This window comes from Amaranthus tricolor, chromosome 10, assembly GCF_026212465.1.
Source record: "Amaranthus tricolor cultivar Red isolate AtriRed21 chromosome 10, ASM2621246v1, whole genome shotgun sequence".
NCBI classification, from domain to species: Eukaryota; Viridiplantae; Streptophyta; class Magnoliopsida; order Caryophyllales; family Amaranthaceae; genus Amaranthus; species Amaranthus tricolor.
This window is the reverse complement of record NC_080056.1, coordinates 24,859,948-24,880,794: the sequence shown is the minus strand read 5'-3', so window position 1 is coordinate 24,880,794 and position 20,847 is coordinate 24,859,948. Positions and strand designations below refer to the sequence as shown.

At 35.7% G+C, this 20,847-nt stretch overlaps 1 protein-coding gene across 5 annotated transcripts; it reads left to right on the top strand.

Moving 5' to 3' along the window:
• Nucleotides 1–1,476: 1,476 nt before the first annotated feature.
• On the top strand, nucleotides 1,477–8,355 carry LOC130825358 (uncharacterized). Of its 5 annotated transcripts, XM_057690528.1 has the most exons (4): nucleotides 1,492–1,889; nucleotides 2,454–2,546; nucleotides 2,659–2,723; nucleotides 8,216–8,345. In XM_057690528.1, exons 1-4 carry the CDS (start codon nucleotides 1,840–1,842, stop codon nucleotides 8,251–8,253), a joined length of 246 nt encoding a protein of 81 aa, XP_057546511.1. In that variant the 5' UTR covers nucleotides 1,492–1,839; the 3' UTR covers nucleotides 8,254–8,345. The 5 variants fall into 5 exon arrangements, 2 of the variants coding, with proteins under 2 accessions (XP_057546510.1, XP_057546511.1); XR_009046879.1 differs by lacking the exon at nucleotides 8,216–8,345 and having other exon boundaries at nucleotides 1,477–1,889; nucleotides 2,466–2,546; nucleotides 2,659–4,303; XR_009046881.1 differs by lacking the exons at nucleotides 2,454–2,546; nucleotides 8,216–8,345 and having other exon boundaries at nucleotides 1,477–1,889; nucleotides 2,659–4,303.
• The last annotated feature ends 12,492 nt before the right edge of the window (nucleotides 8,356–20,847 follow it).

Here is a 20,847-nt window from a genome sequence, read left to right as displayed (position 1 = left end):
TAATGCCAATAATTTGAATGAAAATAAAATTGTTACTACATTTAATGGCTTTGATAAATTAATCGGTGAATTAAACGTTAAAATGATAAATTAAACATTTGAGAGCAAAAACTAGATGCTACCATGTGGAAAAAAGTTACAAAATGATGAATTACACGGAAATTAACAAGAATTTAATGGAAAATACTACAGCAGTTAGATAGTGCATAAAGTGGATGCTATCATGCAAAAAAATCTTACAAAAATACTACCAATGACATTTCATGAAAACTAAATGCTACCATGTGAAATTCCCTTTTTTAAACGTTCTCTCACATTCTTGTTTATGGCCGTCTCAATAATAATATCAGTTTAAATTGTATAGGATTGGTTTTAGTAGTTGCTACAGTTTCTGTACCAATTACTGTTCATCAACTGATCTTATTTCGTATACATTTCTCCTTGTATAATGTAAAACATACTCAAGTGTAATCTTGTTTGATTCGTCTTAATGCATATTTTCATAATATTAACTTTTTAGAATTTTTTTTCATCATATGAAGTTAAAAATATTAAAGATTAAAATCATGCATTGAATAGCGCAGAAACAAAAAATGTAGCAACTATTAAAAATCAGATAAAGTATGTGATTGTTTTTAAGCTATAAGCTTTTGTAGATGTAAGTTTACAGTATGTTTCATTTTATCATCTATGTTTACATTCTTAAAACATATGTGATTATTATTAAAGTGTAAGTATCATTGTAACTATATAATTTTTCCTCTAATTGATTTTTTTTTTCTCATTTAATTAAAGCAGTATGAAAGAGGTCAATAGTAAGCACTTATTGTAAATTTTAAGCTTTATGTGATTGAATTTAAGCTATATATGATTTTTTTTAAACTTTAAGCTTTATGTATCTGACGGATTTTTTAGCTACATGTGAGCGCTTTTAAGCAGTATGTAGTTGTAGTGTGGTCTCATATGCAGTGTTTTAATATTGAGACGGCCGCATACGAGGTATGCTGAAAAGTTTTTTCAAAAAATTATAGTTTTTCTTTGGTAAACAACTTTGTTTTTATTCCTAAGATAGTAAAAGCACTTTTAAATATGAATGATAATTATAGTATTGTAACAAATTAATGTAACAAAATTACTTTTATTATGAATGATTGATTGTAATAGGCACAAATTTAAGAATCTTAATTTCCGTTTTAAATTAAGATAAATAACTTAATTTTATCATCACTCAAGTTTAAATTTACTAAATTAAATTAAAGCTCGTGATTATTATTTAAATATTAAAATTTAAGCAATGCTTATTTTATTAAAATTGTTTACAATCCCTCAATAATTTATAAAGCGTTTTGTTATAAACATTTATGAAGTTATTTAAATATTTACTAAAAATACAAATAAGTTAATAATTAGTAACAAATTTAAAGTCGGTTAAATAACCAATCAAATGCAATACTACTTCAAATAATTTGGTCAATTTTAAACTTTAACCATTTAGCTCCTTCATGATTTGATGCTATTTCTCTTAATGGTGTCTCCTCTTACTATAAAAAATGGCCAAGAATACAACATTATTCACAATCCCTTAATGAACAGTAATTCGTCCACTTCAGCACCACAGCTCACATATTCTTCTACGCAAACCTTGTCACTGTAAACATTTCTTGCCCTAATTCCTGTCGCCCCTTTCTTGTTTCACATCTCATCTTATCCCTGATATCCTCCTCACTGCCTTTTTCCTCCCTTTTTCATCTTCAACCCTTAACCTGTAATCATTGTTTCTTCTTCTGCAAAAAACTTCTATAGAGAAACAGGGCTTTTTATTCTTGATCGATTCAGAAGATGGGCGGTGGCAACGCTCAAAAATCCAAGACGACTCGCGAAAGAAACATGTAAATCGAATCTGTAATTGCTTTAGTCATTCAAAATTTTGTTCTTTTGTTGATGTTTGAATTAGAGTTTTTATACCTGCTAATTAAAGCAAGTTTCAAAATTTAGGTCATTGAAGCTTAATTATTAGGGATTCAAAACCTAATAAGTACTTTTTTTTTTGTTTTAAGTTTGTTAAATTCCAATATCAGGATACTGATTGGTTTATTGTAGGATTTGAAAGTCTAACTTTAGTTTGGAACTATGTTTACGGAATCAGTTTTGCATTACAGCAAAACGTTTTTGGAGGTGAGTTTAAAATTCATGTCAACAAACTTATGTAATTTGGATTAAAGTGAGTGTATGAAAATTTTGCAAAGTTTTTTGCTTTGGTGAATTGACAAAGTTCTTAAAGTGCATTTTCTGATAGATACAGATGTAAGCGCCATATTTTCCGGGGTAAATATCTTTATATTAATATTCATTATTGCTTAAAGTCTTTGGTGTTGAGTGCCCGTAGAGAGATGATGTTTGTGGAGATTTGTTAGTGCCTTTGATTGAGGTTTTTGAATTTATGATGTTCATAGATTTTGTTTCAGGAGAAATATTCATCCATTTGTAGTCGTAGATTTTTTTTGCATACCAAGAGCTTTTGTCAGCTACTTCAAATTTTGCTTTTGGTTTGTTCACTCATCCTCTTCATTTAGTTTTGTTACCTTACAATCATCATTTTTGTTGTCGAAGAAAGTGATAGTAGCTTGATTGATTTTCGGCCTTATTCGATATTTTCAGGTCATGGAATCCCAAAATTTCTATGGGAGAAAGGACGATCATATTGGGGTTGGCCACATTTGAGGGTGCTTTAAGCTCCTTGTTACATCTCATTTATGTATCATAAGAAACAAACGATGTCTTTTTGCTAAATATAAACTGAATTTTACCTTAGGATTTGGGTAAAAAATAAAAGGATATTCAAGCATTCATTGGTTCATTGGTAGGGCATAAGTTGGTTTTTGACCTAAAGCTAAGCTTCGGTTTCTTTTAGTCATCTATTGTATAATCAAACCAAGACCTTATCCTTGTTGGCCATGTATTCATTATGAAAGATGTATTATGGTCTTTTCATTTTGTGAAAATGAGTTCAATAAAAGTGCAAGTGTATGCCTGAGCCAATCCTTTTATTCTAATTCTGTCATTCTCTATGTTGTAGTATTAGTTTAGGGCATGCTTATGCCATTTACGTAGCTAACTAATATCCCTGTTACCACAAGTGGCTCTTTCTTCATGTACTAGAATTGAGCGTTTTTGATTAGTACATCTTGAAGTGCCTCAAGATACACTGCTAGAAATGGGAGCATGAACCTCTAAATGGTTTTTCCATTATAATTTTTGCTGATGCATATGTTAGCAACACCATTACTATCCAATTCTACCTATATTCAACAAACATATTCTTGAGCCGGGGGACTCCTTTTGCCGCGCTCTCCTTTATGGGTATGAGTTGCCGCTGTACTTCCCTCTTCAGACTCTGTCCATAGTTTTTCTATGAGCGGGATACACTGGGTAGGATGATGATGATGAACAGATTTCCAAAAGTTTGTAGCATGCTATCATGAAAGCCAATAATATATCCTGAGGGGCCGCGTGCTTCTATATGAAAAGTTGGGAGATGTTCTTTTTGGTATTAGTAAAAGTAGTCTCGCGTCTAGTTACAAGTAGAGGTAAAAGTTCGATTTGCGGTTTGGTTTTTCATAAAACCAAATCAAACCAAATTTATTTTGGTTTTGATTTTTCAATCCAAACCAAACCAAATCGGGCCGCAATCCAAATTGAACCAAACCAAATTAATTCTAGGTGACTTTTTCAGACCTATCCAAACCAATATTTTAACTAAAAACAAATCTAAACTGCAAATCGAATTGGATTACTTAAATTGTTAAGCAAAAATATTTAAAATCATAGTTGCGAAAATAGGAATGACAAAAGAAAATTTTAATTATTGAATTAAATTTTATTATTGTTTTAAGATTGCTTACGTCTGTTAGTATTGTCAATTAAAATCTTCTATTTGCACGTCAAGTTGCACAAGATTCACTCAAACCTCGGAGACAATAGGGACATCCTTCAACATAAGAATACTACTTCGAGCCTGTTGGTATTTGATATCCAATTTCTTGAGGAACTGAATGAGTCTCCTCTTTTGTTGACTCTGTAGAATCTTGGATGAAACATCACACAAACATCACTTGCAAGTGCAAACTAGCTAGAAGGGGATCAAGTGCATCATTCTCATCCCACAACCCTTTAATTTGTGTGTAAAAATCTTCTATAGTGATGTTATTGCTTTGATTAATCTTGCTGATTTGTTCTTCTACAGATTAGAGTTGAGCACTGGAAGATTGACCAAATATATGCTCTAACTCATCTCATATTTCCTTTGCAGTCTTGAAATATGGGACACTCCTTGCAACCTTCTGATCCATGGCATTAAGAAGCCATCCTATGACCACATCGTTTACTCTATCCCAAGATTTGCCAAGGGATGTGTTGTTCACAGGGCGTTTCACAGACCCATCCACAAACCCTAGCTTATTTTTCCTGATAAAACTATAGTCACAGCCCTTTTCCAACCCTTAAAACCCACACCTGTGAACAAGTTTGTAACAATCTTTAAACCTGTGTCTGTGGGATGTAAAATATATGGAATGGCTTGATTCAAAGTGGGATTAACATGCTTGTCTTTATTTGCCATCAAAAAGAAAAGAACAGATGAAAAGACAAAGAGAACAAAAGTTAGAATGGAAGAACAGAAGGGCGAAAACAGAAGAATCAGAAAAGAAAGAAAATGGTTCTTTGACAGGAACTAGGATCGAGGATTCAAAGCATTTACTCTGATACCATGTGATAATTGAGCCAAAGGAAAAACAAAGAAAATGATTTTATGAATCTCAATTAATTAATGTACACATAGGTTAGCTCTCTATATATAGAGCAACAAGAAATCAAGAAACAGAATACAAAAGGGAATTACAACTCATATAACAAACTCTGAGTTTGTTATAACTAACAACTAACTACTAACAGAAACCTATCTTATAAACTAAGGTAAAATAAGGAATCAGTGCTGTTGTCTTGAATGCAATAGAGAACATGTTGTAGCCTTTTGTGTAGCTTATCAAATACACCACCACACCTCCTTTAAGCAAGACACTGGTTCTTGAGCTTTGAGCTTGAAACACGACTTCTGCAATGAGCCTGTAGCTGCTCGAATACAATCAAACCAAACATACTTTGTCATAATCATATATGCTGACATGATAAATCTTTTCCAAAGGGTATCATCTTCTTTCGTGAATCTCCACCACCATTTAAAAAGTTGACTCAAATTCTTATACAATATATTACCAACACCAAGGCACCCTATTTTCTTTGGTAATTCTAAATTTGACCATTTCACTACAAGAGCAGTTCTCTTTTCGCCAGTATAGTCCCCCTAGATGAATCTTCTTTGCGTAGCTGTGATTTTCTTAGCTACTAATTTTGGCATCTTAAATAGACTCATGAAGTAGATTGGAAGACTTGATGTAACACCCTCATAATAAGGTCCAATTTTAAAAACACATTTTAAAAGAAAACATATGCCAAGTTCTTATCATGAGAGCGTTACCGCCACATCTATTGCTGATAAGGAATAAATGTAAAGCTAAGCAACTATAAAGTAAGTTAACAAAGGGATATTCTACATGGTAGGAATAAATTATGGCAAAAGACCAGTGGTAGCAATTCTTAAAAAAATTTCCACAAAATAACACTCTACTTTTGAACATTGAGCTATAATAACATTATGAAGGAAAAAAAGTTTGTTTTTCCACTATGTTGTGAAATTGTCATTTTACCTTTCCTCTTCCATTAATCTTCTTCCTCAACTACTCAAATCATCAAGATTGCATCACTTATCAGTAATTTGTTCAAGTTTCTTAAAACTCATTTAGGATGCTCATGGATTTATCATTGGGGCATTTAGGATGCTCATGGTAGGTTGCCCATTGTAGGACATTTTCAACTTGTGGTTCAACAACATTATTCTCTTCGATAAGTTTCTGGGGTTGGTTGTGAACTCAATTTTGCCTTCTCATAATACTCTAACCTTAGATCTTTAGTCTTAGGATCCTTTAACAATTCTCTAATAAGTTTGTTAAGATTCTGTTCCTCATATTTTGGAGCTCCATAAGTGAATTCAACAAGGGGAAGAACAGGGGAAGGTTCTTCTTCTAGAACAGGAGAAGGGTAAGTTGAGGAATGAACTATGATGAACTTGGTGGGCGATGGACGAGAGAAAATGGTTTGAAAAGCTTTGAAAATGGTGAATTTGGTTGAATTATGAAGTGGCTATATAAGATTTGAAGGTGAAATGCCTGAAGAAGTGCGAATTGCCATCATAGAAGAAGATGGATAATATTGGAATGAAGACAGTTATTATGCAGTTACAAATGTATTTTCAGTTAATATTAGACAGTTACTCCCATGATCTCCATTTTGGAGAACTGATGGTTTAGGATTAATGTTAGACAGTTATTTTTCCTTAGCTTCCTAAAATTAGAATGTTGCATATGTATATTTAAAGAGGAGTTGCTTTAATCAGAAATAAGAACAATATTCTTTCAATAAACAAAAACATCAGTATATTTAAATCTACATGGTATCAGAGCCCTAGGGTTCAGATTCGGGAAGGCATCATCATTTACCGGGTCTTACCTCGAAAATGGCTGATTCATCAGAAAACCAAACACAGCAAAGCTTAATGTCCATGGAACAAATGGAACAAATGTTTCAGATGTTCCAGAAAATCAACAACTCAACCAACCAAACCGAAAACCCAACATCATTCAAAATCTCAGAAAAACTAACATACCACAATTATACAAAATGGTGCAAATTAATGCACGTTGCAATTGGAGGCCGGGGGCGGCTCAGTCACATCACTGCCAGACCCCCACCACTATCAGACCCCAATTATAACCAATGGGCACAAAAAGATGCCATGGTTATCGCATGGATAATCGAGAACATAAATGGAGATATTGTCAATCAATTCCTGGACTACACAACAGCACACAGCCTATGGCAAGGGATCGAAGGTCTCTTAGGATGTGGTAGGGATGAACTACAAATCTTCGATTTGAGTTCAAAGGCATCGACCTTAAAGCAGAACAATGACACCATTGAAGTTTACTACGGGAAGCTCAACATGTTATGGACAGAAATAGATCGAAGAATGCCAAATCCGATGAATTGTCCACAGGATATAACAGAGTTCAACAAATACATCCAAAGACAGAGGCTATATCAATTTCTTACCGGGATTAATGATAGTCTTGACAAAGAAAGGAGAGAAATTCTCAACCGGGAACCCTTACCGACGGTGGAGATGGCATATGCTACGATCAGATGAGAGATATCACGCCGGAGTATTATGAACGACGCCTCATCATGGGGAACAAATCCCTCAGAGATTGGGTCGGGATTGGCCACGAGAAACAAAACACTCCAGAAAAGCCGAGAAGAAGATGACCGGAGAAAACTCCGGTGCACTTACTGTGGAGGATCCCGGCATACAAAGGAGGGATGCTTCAAACTTGTGGGGTACCCCGAGTGGTGGGACGATCTACAAAAAAGGAAAGCCGCCGCCAAGGCACCGGCAAGCCGGACCGGCGGCAAGGCTTTCCTCATCAACGATCAGTCCACATCATGCCAGAGATCAGAAGGAATAGGAGACCGGAGCAAAGAGGAAGAAGAAGGGACAGTCAATGTTGCACAGGGAGACGGAAATGGTGAGAAACAGAAACCAAGAGAGAGAGACAGCACAGCCGTCAAGGAAGGGAAAGGGAAAGGGATGAAACCCTTCTCATACCCTAACCCCCTCATTTATAATACCACCACCTCACAAAACCCTACCCCACAAATTTCCGGCCCAAATTCCCCCTCTTCCGGCCCAAATTCACCCTCCAAGCCCAATGCTTTTTCAAGCACTCATAACACTCCTTCCCAAAGCCTCCTAGGTTATACCACTAAATCTCGGTGGATATTTGACTGTGGGGCGACCGATTCGATGACCTTTGACCCTAGCGATTTTTCATTCACACATCCTACTAACCGAACACATATCCAGACGGCTAATGGGGAGTGTATACCAGTTGCCCAAGCTGGAGCGGTCCACATTTCTCCTTCCCTTCATCTTACAAATTGCTTATTAATTCCTAGTTTGTCTCATAAATTATTGTCCGTTAGTCAGTTAACCAAGGACTTGAACTGTACTGTGCTTTTAACTTCTGGAAATTGTATTGTGCAGGATGCTCAGACGGGGACGATCATTGGGCGTGGTACTGAACGAGGTGGACTGTACTATGTCGATGAGGTGATTCAAAATAGTGGTGCAATGCTTGCTCATGGATCTCCTGCTCACCAATTGCGGACCTGGCATCGTCGTTTAGGTCACCCTTCCTTAGGTTATCTAAAACAACTTTTTCCTTCACTTAATAGTTGTAATAGATCCTTGGATTGTGAAACTTGTGTGCTAGCTAAGAGTCATAAAAACTCTTATTACCCTAGTAATACTCGTTCCCCAAAACCCTTTGATGTAGTACATTCTGATGTATGGGGCCCCGCCCCACATACTGACTCTCATGGTTTTTCATATTTTGTGTTATTTATTGATGATTATTCTCGAATGTGCTGGGTTTATTTTTTGAAACACAAGTCTGAGGTTTTTGATGTCTTTGTGAAATACTATAACATGATTCTCACTCAGTTTCATGCTAAACCTAAAATCCTTCGCTCAGATAATGGTGGTGAAAATATCTCCCTTGCAATGAAACAGTTTTTTCTTGACCACGGTCTTATTCATCAAACATCCTGCCCCGACACTCCACAACAAAATGGGGTTGCTGAACGCAAAAACCGTACCCTTCTTGACATAGCCCGGGCTCTCATGTTTGACTCTCATGTACCTGTCTATTTTTGGCCTGAAGCTATTGCTACTGCTACCTATCTCACAAACCGCCTCCCCACCAAAATCCTCAAATTCCAGACCCCTCTTGCCACACTCAATACCTTTACTCCTGTTCCCTCCTCTCACTCCCTTCCCCCTCGCATCTTTGGGTGTGTTGTATATGTCCATCTCCCATCTCGTGTCCGCACAAATTTTGAACCCCGGGCAGTCAAATGTGTGTTTCTTGGGTATGGTACTACCCAAAAAGGCTATCGCTGTTATGACCCACTCCATAACAAACTTTATACCACCATGGATTGTGACTTTTTTGAACAAACTCCCTACTACACCCAGCCTCGATCTCAGGGGGAGAGTATAAGTGAGGATCTCAGCTGGTTGATTCACCCCTTGGCTGACAGTCGAGCTCCTAAAGAGCAAGTAGGCACTACCACCGATATTGCCACTGACATTGTTACTGTATCATCTCCTCAGCATACTACCCCAGTCCCTGAGCATCTGACCGAACAAGAGGTAATACCGAGTCCTACTGTTCCCTTTATTGATATGTCCACTGACTATACTGTGCCCAGTAGTGTTGCTGTCCCCAGGAAATACAATCTGCCCCCTCGAAGCACAAGAGGAATGCCTCCTAAGAGGTATGATCTTGAGTATGAATCACAGAGATCTCGATATCCTGTTGGTAGACCAGGTGATGAATATCTATCACAAACAGCTGTTGCTTTCAATGCATCCCTTTATTCCAGTACTATTCTGAAAACTGCTGAGGAAGCCCTTCAAGAACCAAAGTGGAAGCAAGCTATGAATGAAGAGATTATGGCTCTCCAGAAAAATGGAACGTGGGAGAAGTGTAGATTACCAGGTGATAAGAAGGCGGTTGACTGTAAATGGGTTTTCTCAGTCAAGTATCATGCTGATGGAACCATTGAAAGATATAAGGCAAGGCTTGTTGCAAAAGGGTTCACACAGACCTACGAGGTAGACTACTCGGAGACATTCTCACCTGTGGCTAAAATCGATACCATTCGAGTTCTTTTCTCCGTAGCAGCAAATAAAGAATGGCCTCTGTTTCAATTTGATGTAAAAAATGCCTTCTTACATGGAAAGATTCAAGAGGAGGTGTACATGAAGCCACCACCCGGGTACTCAGATAAGTATAGTCAAGGAGAGGGGTGTCGACTCAAAAGGGCACTATACGGCTTGAAACAGTCTCCTAGGGCATGGTTTGGAAGATTCACCACAGCAATGAAGAAATTTGACTATAAGCAGAGTAACTCAGACCATACTTTATTTCTCAGGAAGAATGGAAACCAAATTACATGCCTTGTGATTTATGTAGATGATATGGTTATTACTGGTAACGACTCCAAGGAAATTGATCGTCTCAGGAGTAAATTATTCCAAGAGTTTGAGATGAAGGATTTGGGACAACTAAAATACTTTCTTGGGATAGAAGTTCTAAGATCAAGAAAGGGGATATTCATCAATCAGAGAAAGTACGTCTTAGATCTCTTAGCAGAAACAGGTATGTTAGATTGCAAGCCAGCAAACACCCCTATGGTAGCTAATCATGGTCTACAAATCGCTGAAGGAGCAGAAGCGGCAGATCAAGATCGGTATAGACGGATGGTGGGAAAACTGATCTACTTATCCCACACGAGACCAGATATTGCCTACGCAGTAGGGATTGTAAGCAAGTTCATGCATCGACCCCAAGTGGAACACATGGCAGCAGTCTTGAGGATTCTGAGATACTTAAAGGGAACCAGTAACAAAGGAGTTTTCTACTCAAAAAATGATAATCTTGACCTCATTGGTTACACAGATGCAGATTGGGCTGGTGATCGGGACGACAGGAAGTCTACCTCGGGATACTTCACTCTTGTAGGGGGTAATCTAGTCACTTGGAAGAGTAAGAAACAGAAGGTGGTCGCTCTGTCCAGTGCTGAAGCAGAATTCAGAGGGATAGCAAAAGGAGTTACAGAGACTCTATGGATCAGGAAGCTTCTAGGAGAGCTGGGCTTTCATCAGAAACAGACGAGTCTTTTATATTGTGACAATAAAGCTGCAATAAGCATCTCCGAAAACCCAGTCCAGCATGATCGAACGAAACATGTAGAGATCGATCGACACTTTATCAAAGAGAAATTAGAGAACAAGGTCATTCGTCTTCCGTTTGTTAGATCAAGTGACCAATTAGCTGACATTCTCACAAAGGCTGTTTCGTCAGAGGCTTTCAATAGCACATTACGCAAGTTAGGCATCGGTGATCCCATTAACTTGAGGGAACGAAGTCGCCAATAGGCAAGGCTTTACCCCTATACATACTTCATTAAGAGGTCTTCATCCCATATAATTCAAGGCTAGCAGAGTAGTCTCAGATAACCCTAGTGTGCACACCCCCTACTTGGATCACAACAAATAGAAGGAAGACCAAACATCGTATTAAGTATCAGAAATAAAAATTCCTATCGGTAGCTATACTAACCAAACAGGGATACCTGTTCATCAGCCTTATACTTGGATCACAACAAATATAAGAGCTTCATTTCCCTTGTCAGCACATAAACATATAATCAAACATACATTATACATTTTATTTTAGGATTATAAATTTTCCCAAAAAAAGTAATATATCTCAAGAATATTCAATTGTAATCTCAATTTCCAAATTACCATTTTAATATCATTTGGTGGCAACTGGAATTAATATCAAAAAGAAATTTTCTCCCAAATTCAATCGCATTTAAAATTATTATTAAAATAATAATATAAATTTCATCAAAATAATATTACAAATTAAATTTGTAACAAAATAGTAGTAAATATAATTTGTTTATTAAAAATATAAAGTATATTATCGGACAAAATCACACATCCTTATTAAATACATTAATTATCACTTTACAGATAATATTAACGAGATAATCCTAATTGTATAGAAATTGAGAATTACCTTGTGAAACAACACTAGAATTTAAATGTACGCTTCCATCAACTTGTTTCATCCTCCCCTTCTTAGAAAAATTCGACCTCGAATTTTTGTAGGGTTAAACTCAACAAATCTTTCCACATGAACGTAATCCACTAAAGGCGATTTTTCAAACACAAAATTCACCTTGACAAACTCATGCTTCCTAGTTTGCTCTACTTGTAAACCAACCTCCAATCTTAGAGAAATGTTGAACAATGGAAGCTAATACTAGACCGCATGAAATTCGACAGATCAAGCGAATAAAAATGGCTGAAGGAAGTGATAAAGTATTCATATATATATGATGTTGAACTACCTTTTCATATATATATAATGCATGATTTTTTTTTATTAGTTGAACTATCAAGAATCGGAGAAGTTGATTGATAAGATTCTCATGGAGAATTCTGAACTAGTCAAAAATTTTATTCACGGAGACAAACATAAAAGAAATACGTCTCATTGTCATTTAGTTGGAATGGTATATGATTATCACGTGCCTTCTTCTTTATAATGTTTTTGATCTATTCATTTAAACTTGAATTCTAAACAATCATTTTTTTTAATTGTAGGCAATGTATATGTCCAAGAAACGAGCTAATACACAAATGTTGGACAACTTATTGTGGGACAAATTATAAGGCAAGTATAATTGATGAAAATGTTCAATTTCATCTAACTTTATATTATGTTTTGTTCTTTGTATTGGTACCAATTATGAAAATCTAACTTTTACGTGTTTAGGCTGCCACCAAGGAGTGTGTACGACATTCAAAAGTGCCAAATACAAGCGTAGAATGAACTAGAGGATGAGAATAACATCTTTTGGTATACGATTATTAAATTTTTATAGAAATGACAATGGTTCAACGTTTTTTAGATGTTTTGTTGGTATATGCGTTGTTTTTTTTAGCATGTGCACGTGTGGGCTGTTCTTAGCATTCAACTGATGAAGTTGTGTTTTGTTGGTGTATTGATGTTGTTGTGCATTGATGTTAACATGTTGTGTACTGATTACAACGTGCGTTGTTCCATACCGCTATTTACTGATGTCTTTGCTCCTTTTTTTTGTGTTTTTGTTGTGTACTGATGTTGTTTATTGTTGTGCTGTGTTGCGTGTTGCGTGTTGCTGCTGCGCGTACTGTTGCGTTGCGTATTGCTGTTGCATGTTGTTGTTGCTGTGTATGTTAGCTTGGGATTTGCTGCTGTTGCGGTGATTTGTCGCGGTTGCGTGCTGTTGTGATCTGTTTTTATTGCCATTGCAGGTTGCTGTTGTGATTCATTGCTGTTTTGCGTTCCTATTTTGCTTAATGTTGCGTGTTGTTTTTTTGGTGTTGTTGCGTAGTGTTTTGCTTGCTGTTTGCTGCTGATTTTGGTCTAATCAGGAGGTATTGTTGGTCTGTTATCACCTGCTGCCTGATCCCCCTGCTGCTGCTGGTCTGTTCTTGTCACCTGCTGCTGCTCGTCTGTTTCGTAAGGTGCCAAGTCCAGGCTGAGATTGAAGCATTGTTCTATTGCTTCTACTCCTGTTTTTGTCAACTATATCAAAACAACGCACATACATTGTTGCACATCAAGTTTAAACTTTATTTGTTTTTGTCAAGTACATCAAGTTTTTGCCAAATACAAGCAAAAACAGTTTTTACTAATGAAACATCAGTTTTACGATTTTAAGTGGCAAATAATACATTGTATTATGTTTTGTGATTAACAGACTTGTTTGACAAAAAAATAAAATAAAATAAAATTTAAATAATAATAATAATAATAATAATAACAACAACAATAATAATAATAATAATAATTAATGATGAATATTATTAACATTAAAAAAAGAACAAGTTCACGCTCTTCTTTCTCCTACTAGGGTTTTCCTCTCTGATTTGGTGGCTGTTCTCAGCCCATTTTCGGCCACAGGCAAGAGAGGAAGGCTGGCCAAGATGAACTTAGTCACGAACAGTCAATCTCCTGATCACTCACCATGTTCTTCACCCAAATCACAGCCGGATAAGTGCTGTTCACCCAATTGAATTTCATCGACAATAATGGAGTATAAAACTGAAATTGCAAAATCTCAAAGTAAAACTCCTACAGGTTTGACCTTCGTGGAAGTAGTGAAAGCAACAACCCCTAATAGAGAGAGCAGCAAGCACTTGAACCACGTTGCAACGCCTCTGGATGGACAGACCGAACCCACGGTCTCAGGTACACCCTCAACTACTCGAAAAATAGGTAAAATTCACAAATTCATGGTAGAAGAAGAAATCAAATTTTGGGAAAACTCTATGGTTTGTTATGTCACTAGTGCCAATCTCCCCCTTCAAGTCATTGAGGGTTTTGTTAGGAGAATTTGGAATGCCTTGAGATAGACAAAATTGGTATGATGAATAGGGGAGTGTTCCTTGTTAGATTCAACTCTAAAACAGACCAAGAAAAGGCTTGTAACATGAATGAGATCCTATTTGACAAAAAGCCTTTCATTGTGAAACCTTGGTACCCCAAGATATCCTATGAGAAGTCTAGCTTTACCCCAATTTCGATTTGGGTCAAATTACCTAAATTACATTTGATGTATTGGAATGAGGAGGCTTTAAGGATTATTGTTGGTTACCTTTGAAAGGTCTTGCAAATAGACAACACCACAATCACTAAAACCCGAATGATGTATGCTAGAGTACTAGTTGATATGAATATGGCAGAGGGATTTCCAGAAGAATTATTTTACTCAAATGAAAATGATGAGCTAACTGCCCAACCAATACAGTATGATTGGATTCCAGTTTGGTGCACAAAATGTTCTCAATTCGGTCATCCAAACAATGAATGTCGAATGGGTAAGCCAAAACATACAAAGACACAACTAGAGGTGGATGATAACGAATTCAGAAACTTTAAAAAAATTACCAAAAGAAGATAGTTGAGCCTAAAGGACAACCCGCAACTACAACAACCACAAGAGGGCAGCCTACTGATCTCACCCTCACTGATTCTGACCAACACACCAATGTTGTTGCCAGTGACCTAGCTACTGACTGACACGCCAATGATGCAGTTGTCCCCACTGATCAGATCCTAGGTTTAACACCAATGCAGCGTGAAAATTCATTAAATGCTGGCCAATACTTGGCAAAAATACCTGTTACGCAATTCACTGACAATGAGCACTTTGGACAGAACAAATTCGCAGCTCTTGAGTATGTGACAGAGGCCGAAAACTTGAACGACCACGATACTATGCATTTGAATGAATGCAATTCAAAAATAAAAGCGCTGGGGGCTGACCCCATCCCAGGCAATGATTAACATATGTGCGTGGAATGTTAGGGGTCTTAATAAGGCTAATCAACAAGTTGAAGTTGCAAACTTCATCTCTACATATGATATTAGTCTTATTGGTCTCCTAGAAGCTAAGATAAAGAGGAAAGCCATGGGTAGTCTCTATCTTAAAATCTTCCCTAATTGGTGCATCACAAGCAACATAGCATGGCACGATGGTGGTAGGATTATAGTTGGTTGGAAGGAGGATATTCACCTAGACATTCTCCAATGCCATAGTTAACATATCCATACCGCAACAGCTACTAGGAAAGGTGAAAAGTTCCTCGGTACTTTTGTTTATGGATCTTCAACTAACCAGGAGAAAATTCAGCTATTCAATAACCTTCGGGAAATTAGTAACTCGATCACATCCCTATGGATCATTATGGGGGACTTTAATTGTGTTGCGAACTTTGATGAGAGACATGGCCAGCTTGTGAGACTTCAGGAAATCAAGCCTTTTCGCGACTGCATGGATTGGTATGGGATTCATGACATTCCCTATACTTGGTGCTTTTTCACCTAGACAAACAAACAAAAGGGCAACCAAACAGTTTGAGTAAGATAGACAAAGTCCTAGGAAACGACTTGTGGAAAGAGAGATACTCTACTGCTACAGTGACCTTTCTCCCTGAAGGACTGTTTGACCACTCTCCCATGTTGATTTCCCCCTCTTCTACTCCAAGGGGAACAAAACAATTCAGATTCTTCAACTACTGGACCGGGAAGGACAACTTTCTGGACCACGTGCGTGAAATTTGGAACACTTCATGTCCATTCAGAAGTGTTCAGCTCTTGAAACAACAACTGAAAGGTGAGTATGGTGGATACAAGCATATGTGTGAGATTCACAAAGTGCACAAGCAGCTCCTGTCCATTCAGAGTCAACTCCATGACCAACCAACTAATGAACAGCTTGCTACAGAAGAACTTCATGTCTCCAAACATCTTCAACTTCTCAAAAAAGATACTGAAGCGGCTTTGAGGTAAAAGGCCAAGATTAACTGGATCCACTTAGGGGATGATAACACCAGATTCTTTCACCAGAGCATCAAGTAGAGACAGAGATCAAATAGAATCAATCGCTTCCACATCAATGGAGAGGATATAAAAGACCCGTCACGGATTCAAGATGAATTCTATAACTTCTATAGCCAGCTTTTTAGTGTAGAACTCACAAATAGAGTCAAAACCATCACAAGCATAGCTCAAAATGGTCCAGTCCTCTCTGACGAGCAAAGGAACTTACTCACCGTCTCTTTCAGCAGGGAGGAGATCAAGGATGCTATGTGAAGCATTCCAAATAATAAAGCCCTCGGGCTGGATGGTTTCAATAATAAATTCTATTAAGCTTCCTGGGATATAGTTGGAGAGGACGTAATTGAAACAACACAAACCAGCATAAATAGTGTAATAATTTTGTCTACAAGGCACAACGGAAGACTTATAGAAATCTGGGTTGAATCCGATCTATTTACAAAACATTATAAAATTATTACAATTTAATTTACAAATATCTAATTTACATTATGAATTTCAAAAAGAAGTCCTCGCCTCGCACGTAACACATAATACAAGTATGCATCGTCTCCATAGCAGAGCCAACCTGAAAATGGATCTATTCCCCGAAAGGGATAGGCCCCATCAAAGACTGTCAACAATTGAATTGTTGAGTAATCCAACCAACTATTACATCTATATACAAGTCATTAACAAATGTCTCCAATTTAATCTTTTGCTCATTTGGTATCTCTTTATGAAACAATAATTTATCAAAACCTAAACTCTTTTAAAAGACCGTTTGATATCGATATAAATACGACTAAGAAACTTTGGTTCATAGTGAATCAAAACATGGCTATAACTTTACAAGTTAATAGCGAAAATCAAAATGCAGCTATTACTTTACAAGTCAACAGTGAAACAAAACGACAAATGAAACATATGATTTCATTTGCGAAACAAACAAAACTTTACATACCAAACATATTTATTCAAAACTCTTATTAAATCAACAATATAACAACACTTTAAAACGTGGGAATATATGGACCGTTAGGAAGTAGGCTTGATCTAAATCCCGAGAACACGGGTGATCGTCATCACCGAAAATACGGTTCTTGCAAGAACGAAACGGGATCGGGGGCTCGAGACCGATCCAAATAACCATTACCTATTATCAAGCTATAGGATTTCACAATAATCCGGATATAAATATCCATTGCCAATTCCCAAAAACGGACATTTTTCAATGTCGAATATTTCAATATTAAACAATACAATAATTCAATTGATTTTCTTTGAAATCAACTATCATACTTCATTTTCATAATACGATATTTCAAGACTCATATCATATAAGTCAATAACATACAAAACATTCTTTTGTAATCTCTTTAAATAAGTACAATATAAACATACTTTTTAATCAAATATAATTTTTATAACATGATTAATTTTTATTAAAATCATTTTATAATACTAATAATATTACATAAACAAAGCAATCAAACCAATATTTTTCCCATCATCAATTGAAGTTAAAAATACTTAAATTAGCTTTAAAAGATATTGGATGTTTATCGGTTACCTTTATGAGAAAATTGTTCAATCAAAAGTCAGATTAGAAAACTAAAGAACTTCATTGATGCATTTGAACAAACACCTTGTGTGCATCAACTTCTAACTCCAAAAGATAATAATCCAAGCTCCCTTTTTGCATCGCCATCAATAATACTCAACAAATTCATACCATCCATAATTACCCAAAAAATAAATATAAATTAATCCTAAATACTTGATTAAAGGAATACCCAATTGAAATTCAATTTGAACAATTAATCTCATAATTGACTATTCTCGATTTTCATGACAGTCTGTTAGTATTTTGGACATAACTCTCTCATACGAACTCATTTTGGGGCGATACTAGTGCCCACGCGACCGTAACTTAAAGCTCTACAAATCTTATGCAGAAATCAGAACCTAGAAACAACTCTAACTGTCTCAAAACAGCCAAACAATTTTGAACAGAACTTGCTCAAATAAACTGAACTTACTCTCAACTTTGAACATGAATCAACAACCATTTAAGAACTTAAAATTACTTTAAAACATTTAATTTATGCTTAAATAGATTAGTTTGTGAATTATCTCAATCACCATTGAAGGGCCTTCCAACTTTCAATCTTGAACTTCAATTTAAGTCACAAAATCCCCAATTTAAATCAACAAGAACCCTAACTTTTGATACTTGAATGATGAATCCCAAGTTACACTTCAATCAAAACCTTTATCTTAAGTTCCATTAATAACTCAAAGATAATCCTTCAATTGATGACAAAAAATAGAAGTAAATAGAATTCCCATAATTGTAAGAAGGATTCGAAAATGGGGATGGAAAAGAGATTGGTTTTCATAACATAACCTTAATTTATTATGGATTTTGCAAGGGATAAACTCAAATTCAGATTTATTTCACAAGTAGTGAAGATTATGAATGATTGAGTTTTTGTGAAATTGGACAGGATTTTGCAATCCTGAAATATGAGGTGATGGTGATGATGAGTCAAGAGTTTGATGACTGTTAACTCAAATAAGGAGCTACCTAAGGGGTTGTGTGTCATTTTGACACATAATCATCTTTCATCTGTTTTTCTTTTACCTAATTTCCACTGTATAACTTACTTAGTTCCCAAATTTTAATTAGACTGATACCCAAAGGTGATAAAATAATTTACTCAGTCAAAATAAAATATTACGCTTAAGATTAAATAATCCATTTACACTTAATTAATTATAATTAATTAAGCGGGTAATTTTAGGGCTATTTTAGTAATTCAGGTGATCTCTCAATTCCTCAACACAGGTAAGATGTCAAGAAGCTGGAACACCACCACCATTACCCTAATCCCCAAAACACATTGCCCTCAACACCTAGGTGATTATCTCCCTATCTCTTGCTGCCATGTGATATACAAATGTGTCTCCAAATTGGTATGCTTAAAAATCAAATTGGTCCTTGGGGATCTGATTGACCAAGCTCAAGGGGCGTGCGTATTTGGAAGAAGCAAAATACACAATGTCCTTCTGTGCAAAGACTTGGTAAAAAATACACACCAGGAAAAGCTGCTCACCTAGCCGCCTAATGAAAATTGATCTCTGCAAAGTCTATGACACGATGGACTAGCACTTTATAAAGGAGATGTTGATAGCTCTAAACTTTCCAGCCCAGTTCATCCACATTGTCATTACTTGCATCACCTCCATAAGCTACACTCTCATGCTGAACCGTTGAAGACTCAACTCTCTTAAATAATGATAAGGGAAATTGAAGACTCAATTCCTTTTAAGTGATGATAATTCAAAACACATATTGATTTAAACAAATAAATTAAGTAATTACATTTAGTTGTTTAAGTAAGTCTAAAATCATATTTGATATACATTTGATAAGTGATATATATTTGAGTTCGAAGATGTTGGAATATGCTTAAAGAACTTAAGTTTATTTTAAAGTTAATTTTATAAGTCCTGAAATACGTTTCAAAGTCTTGAAGATAATTACATTTATAATCAGGTTAATTTCGTAATTATATTTGAAATATTTTAATAGGTCAATGTTCCTTGAAATTATATTTGAAATATTTTAATAGGTCAAGGTTCATTAAAATTATCTTTGATATTATTTGAAATTAAGTTTGAATGTTTTATTTGAACGTTTAAGATATAATAGTTCAAATATTTTATATTTGAATTTGAATTTAAATATGTGCTTAAATTAATTTGATGATTAAATATAGTATAGGGTACACATGTTTTGTTAATTATAGTACACGGCTATATTTGATGTTGAATTAGTTATGGTAATTATAGAGTTTCTTATTAATAAGATGATATTTGAATTAATACTAAAAATAGGAAATGACTATTTGAATTAATACTAAAAATAGGAAATGACTATATGAATTAATACTAAGAATAGGAATTAATTTGAATGATTATGTTAAACGTTGATATATCTGGTTTGTGCTTAGTTTTCATTATCTTGTATGAGTACTAACGTGGCAGCATAGCGTTGAATATTAAAGACAAATTACAAGCACAATGACGAAATTATTTTAGCTGTCAGTACATGTTAGTTTGAAGTTAACCTCAAGATCTTGAAGACAGGCGCAGAATGACCAGGTCAACAGAAAATAACGGAAATGAGCCTTATTGTTTTCCATGATGTGTTGAGGCATAACACTATAAATACAAGGCTTCATTTCAGAATTAAGGATACACCTCTATGCACCTCTTTCTCTCTTGACTTAAGATTTAGAAATTCTCTAAGTGTTTAAAGAGTTGTAATTCTTAGTTCATCTAACTCTTACATTTGTAATAGGCTTAAGAGTTTAAAAAGAGTTAGATTAAGTTTAATACGCCTAACCAAGAATACTTTTCTAAGTGTTAAACTTGTGAATCTCTATTGTGAGATTTGGCATTTGCTTTTATTAAAGGGACTTGTAATACGGTTCTTCAAGGGGAAGAACGTGGTGTGAGGAGATAGTGAGATCTTCTTGTTTGTATTAAAGTCGGATTAATAAAAGGCGTTGAAATCCTACGGGTTGAAAGAGAACCCATGGGCGGGGAGTAGGTTGGTTAGAATCGAACCTCGTTAACATATCGTGTGTTATACTTT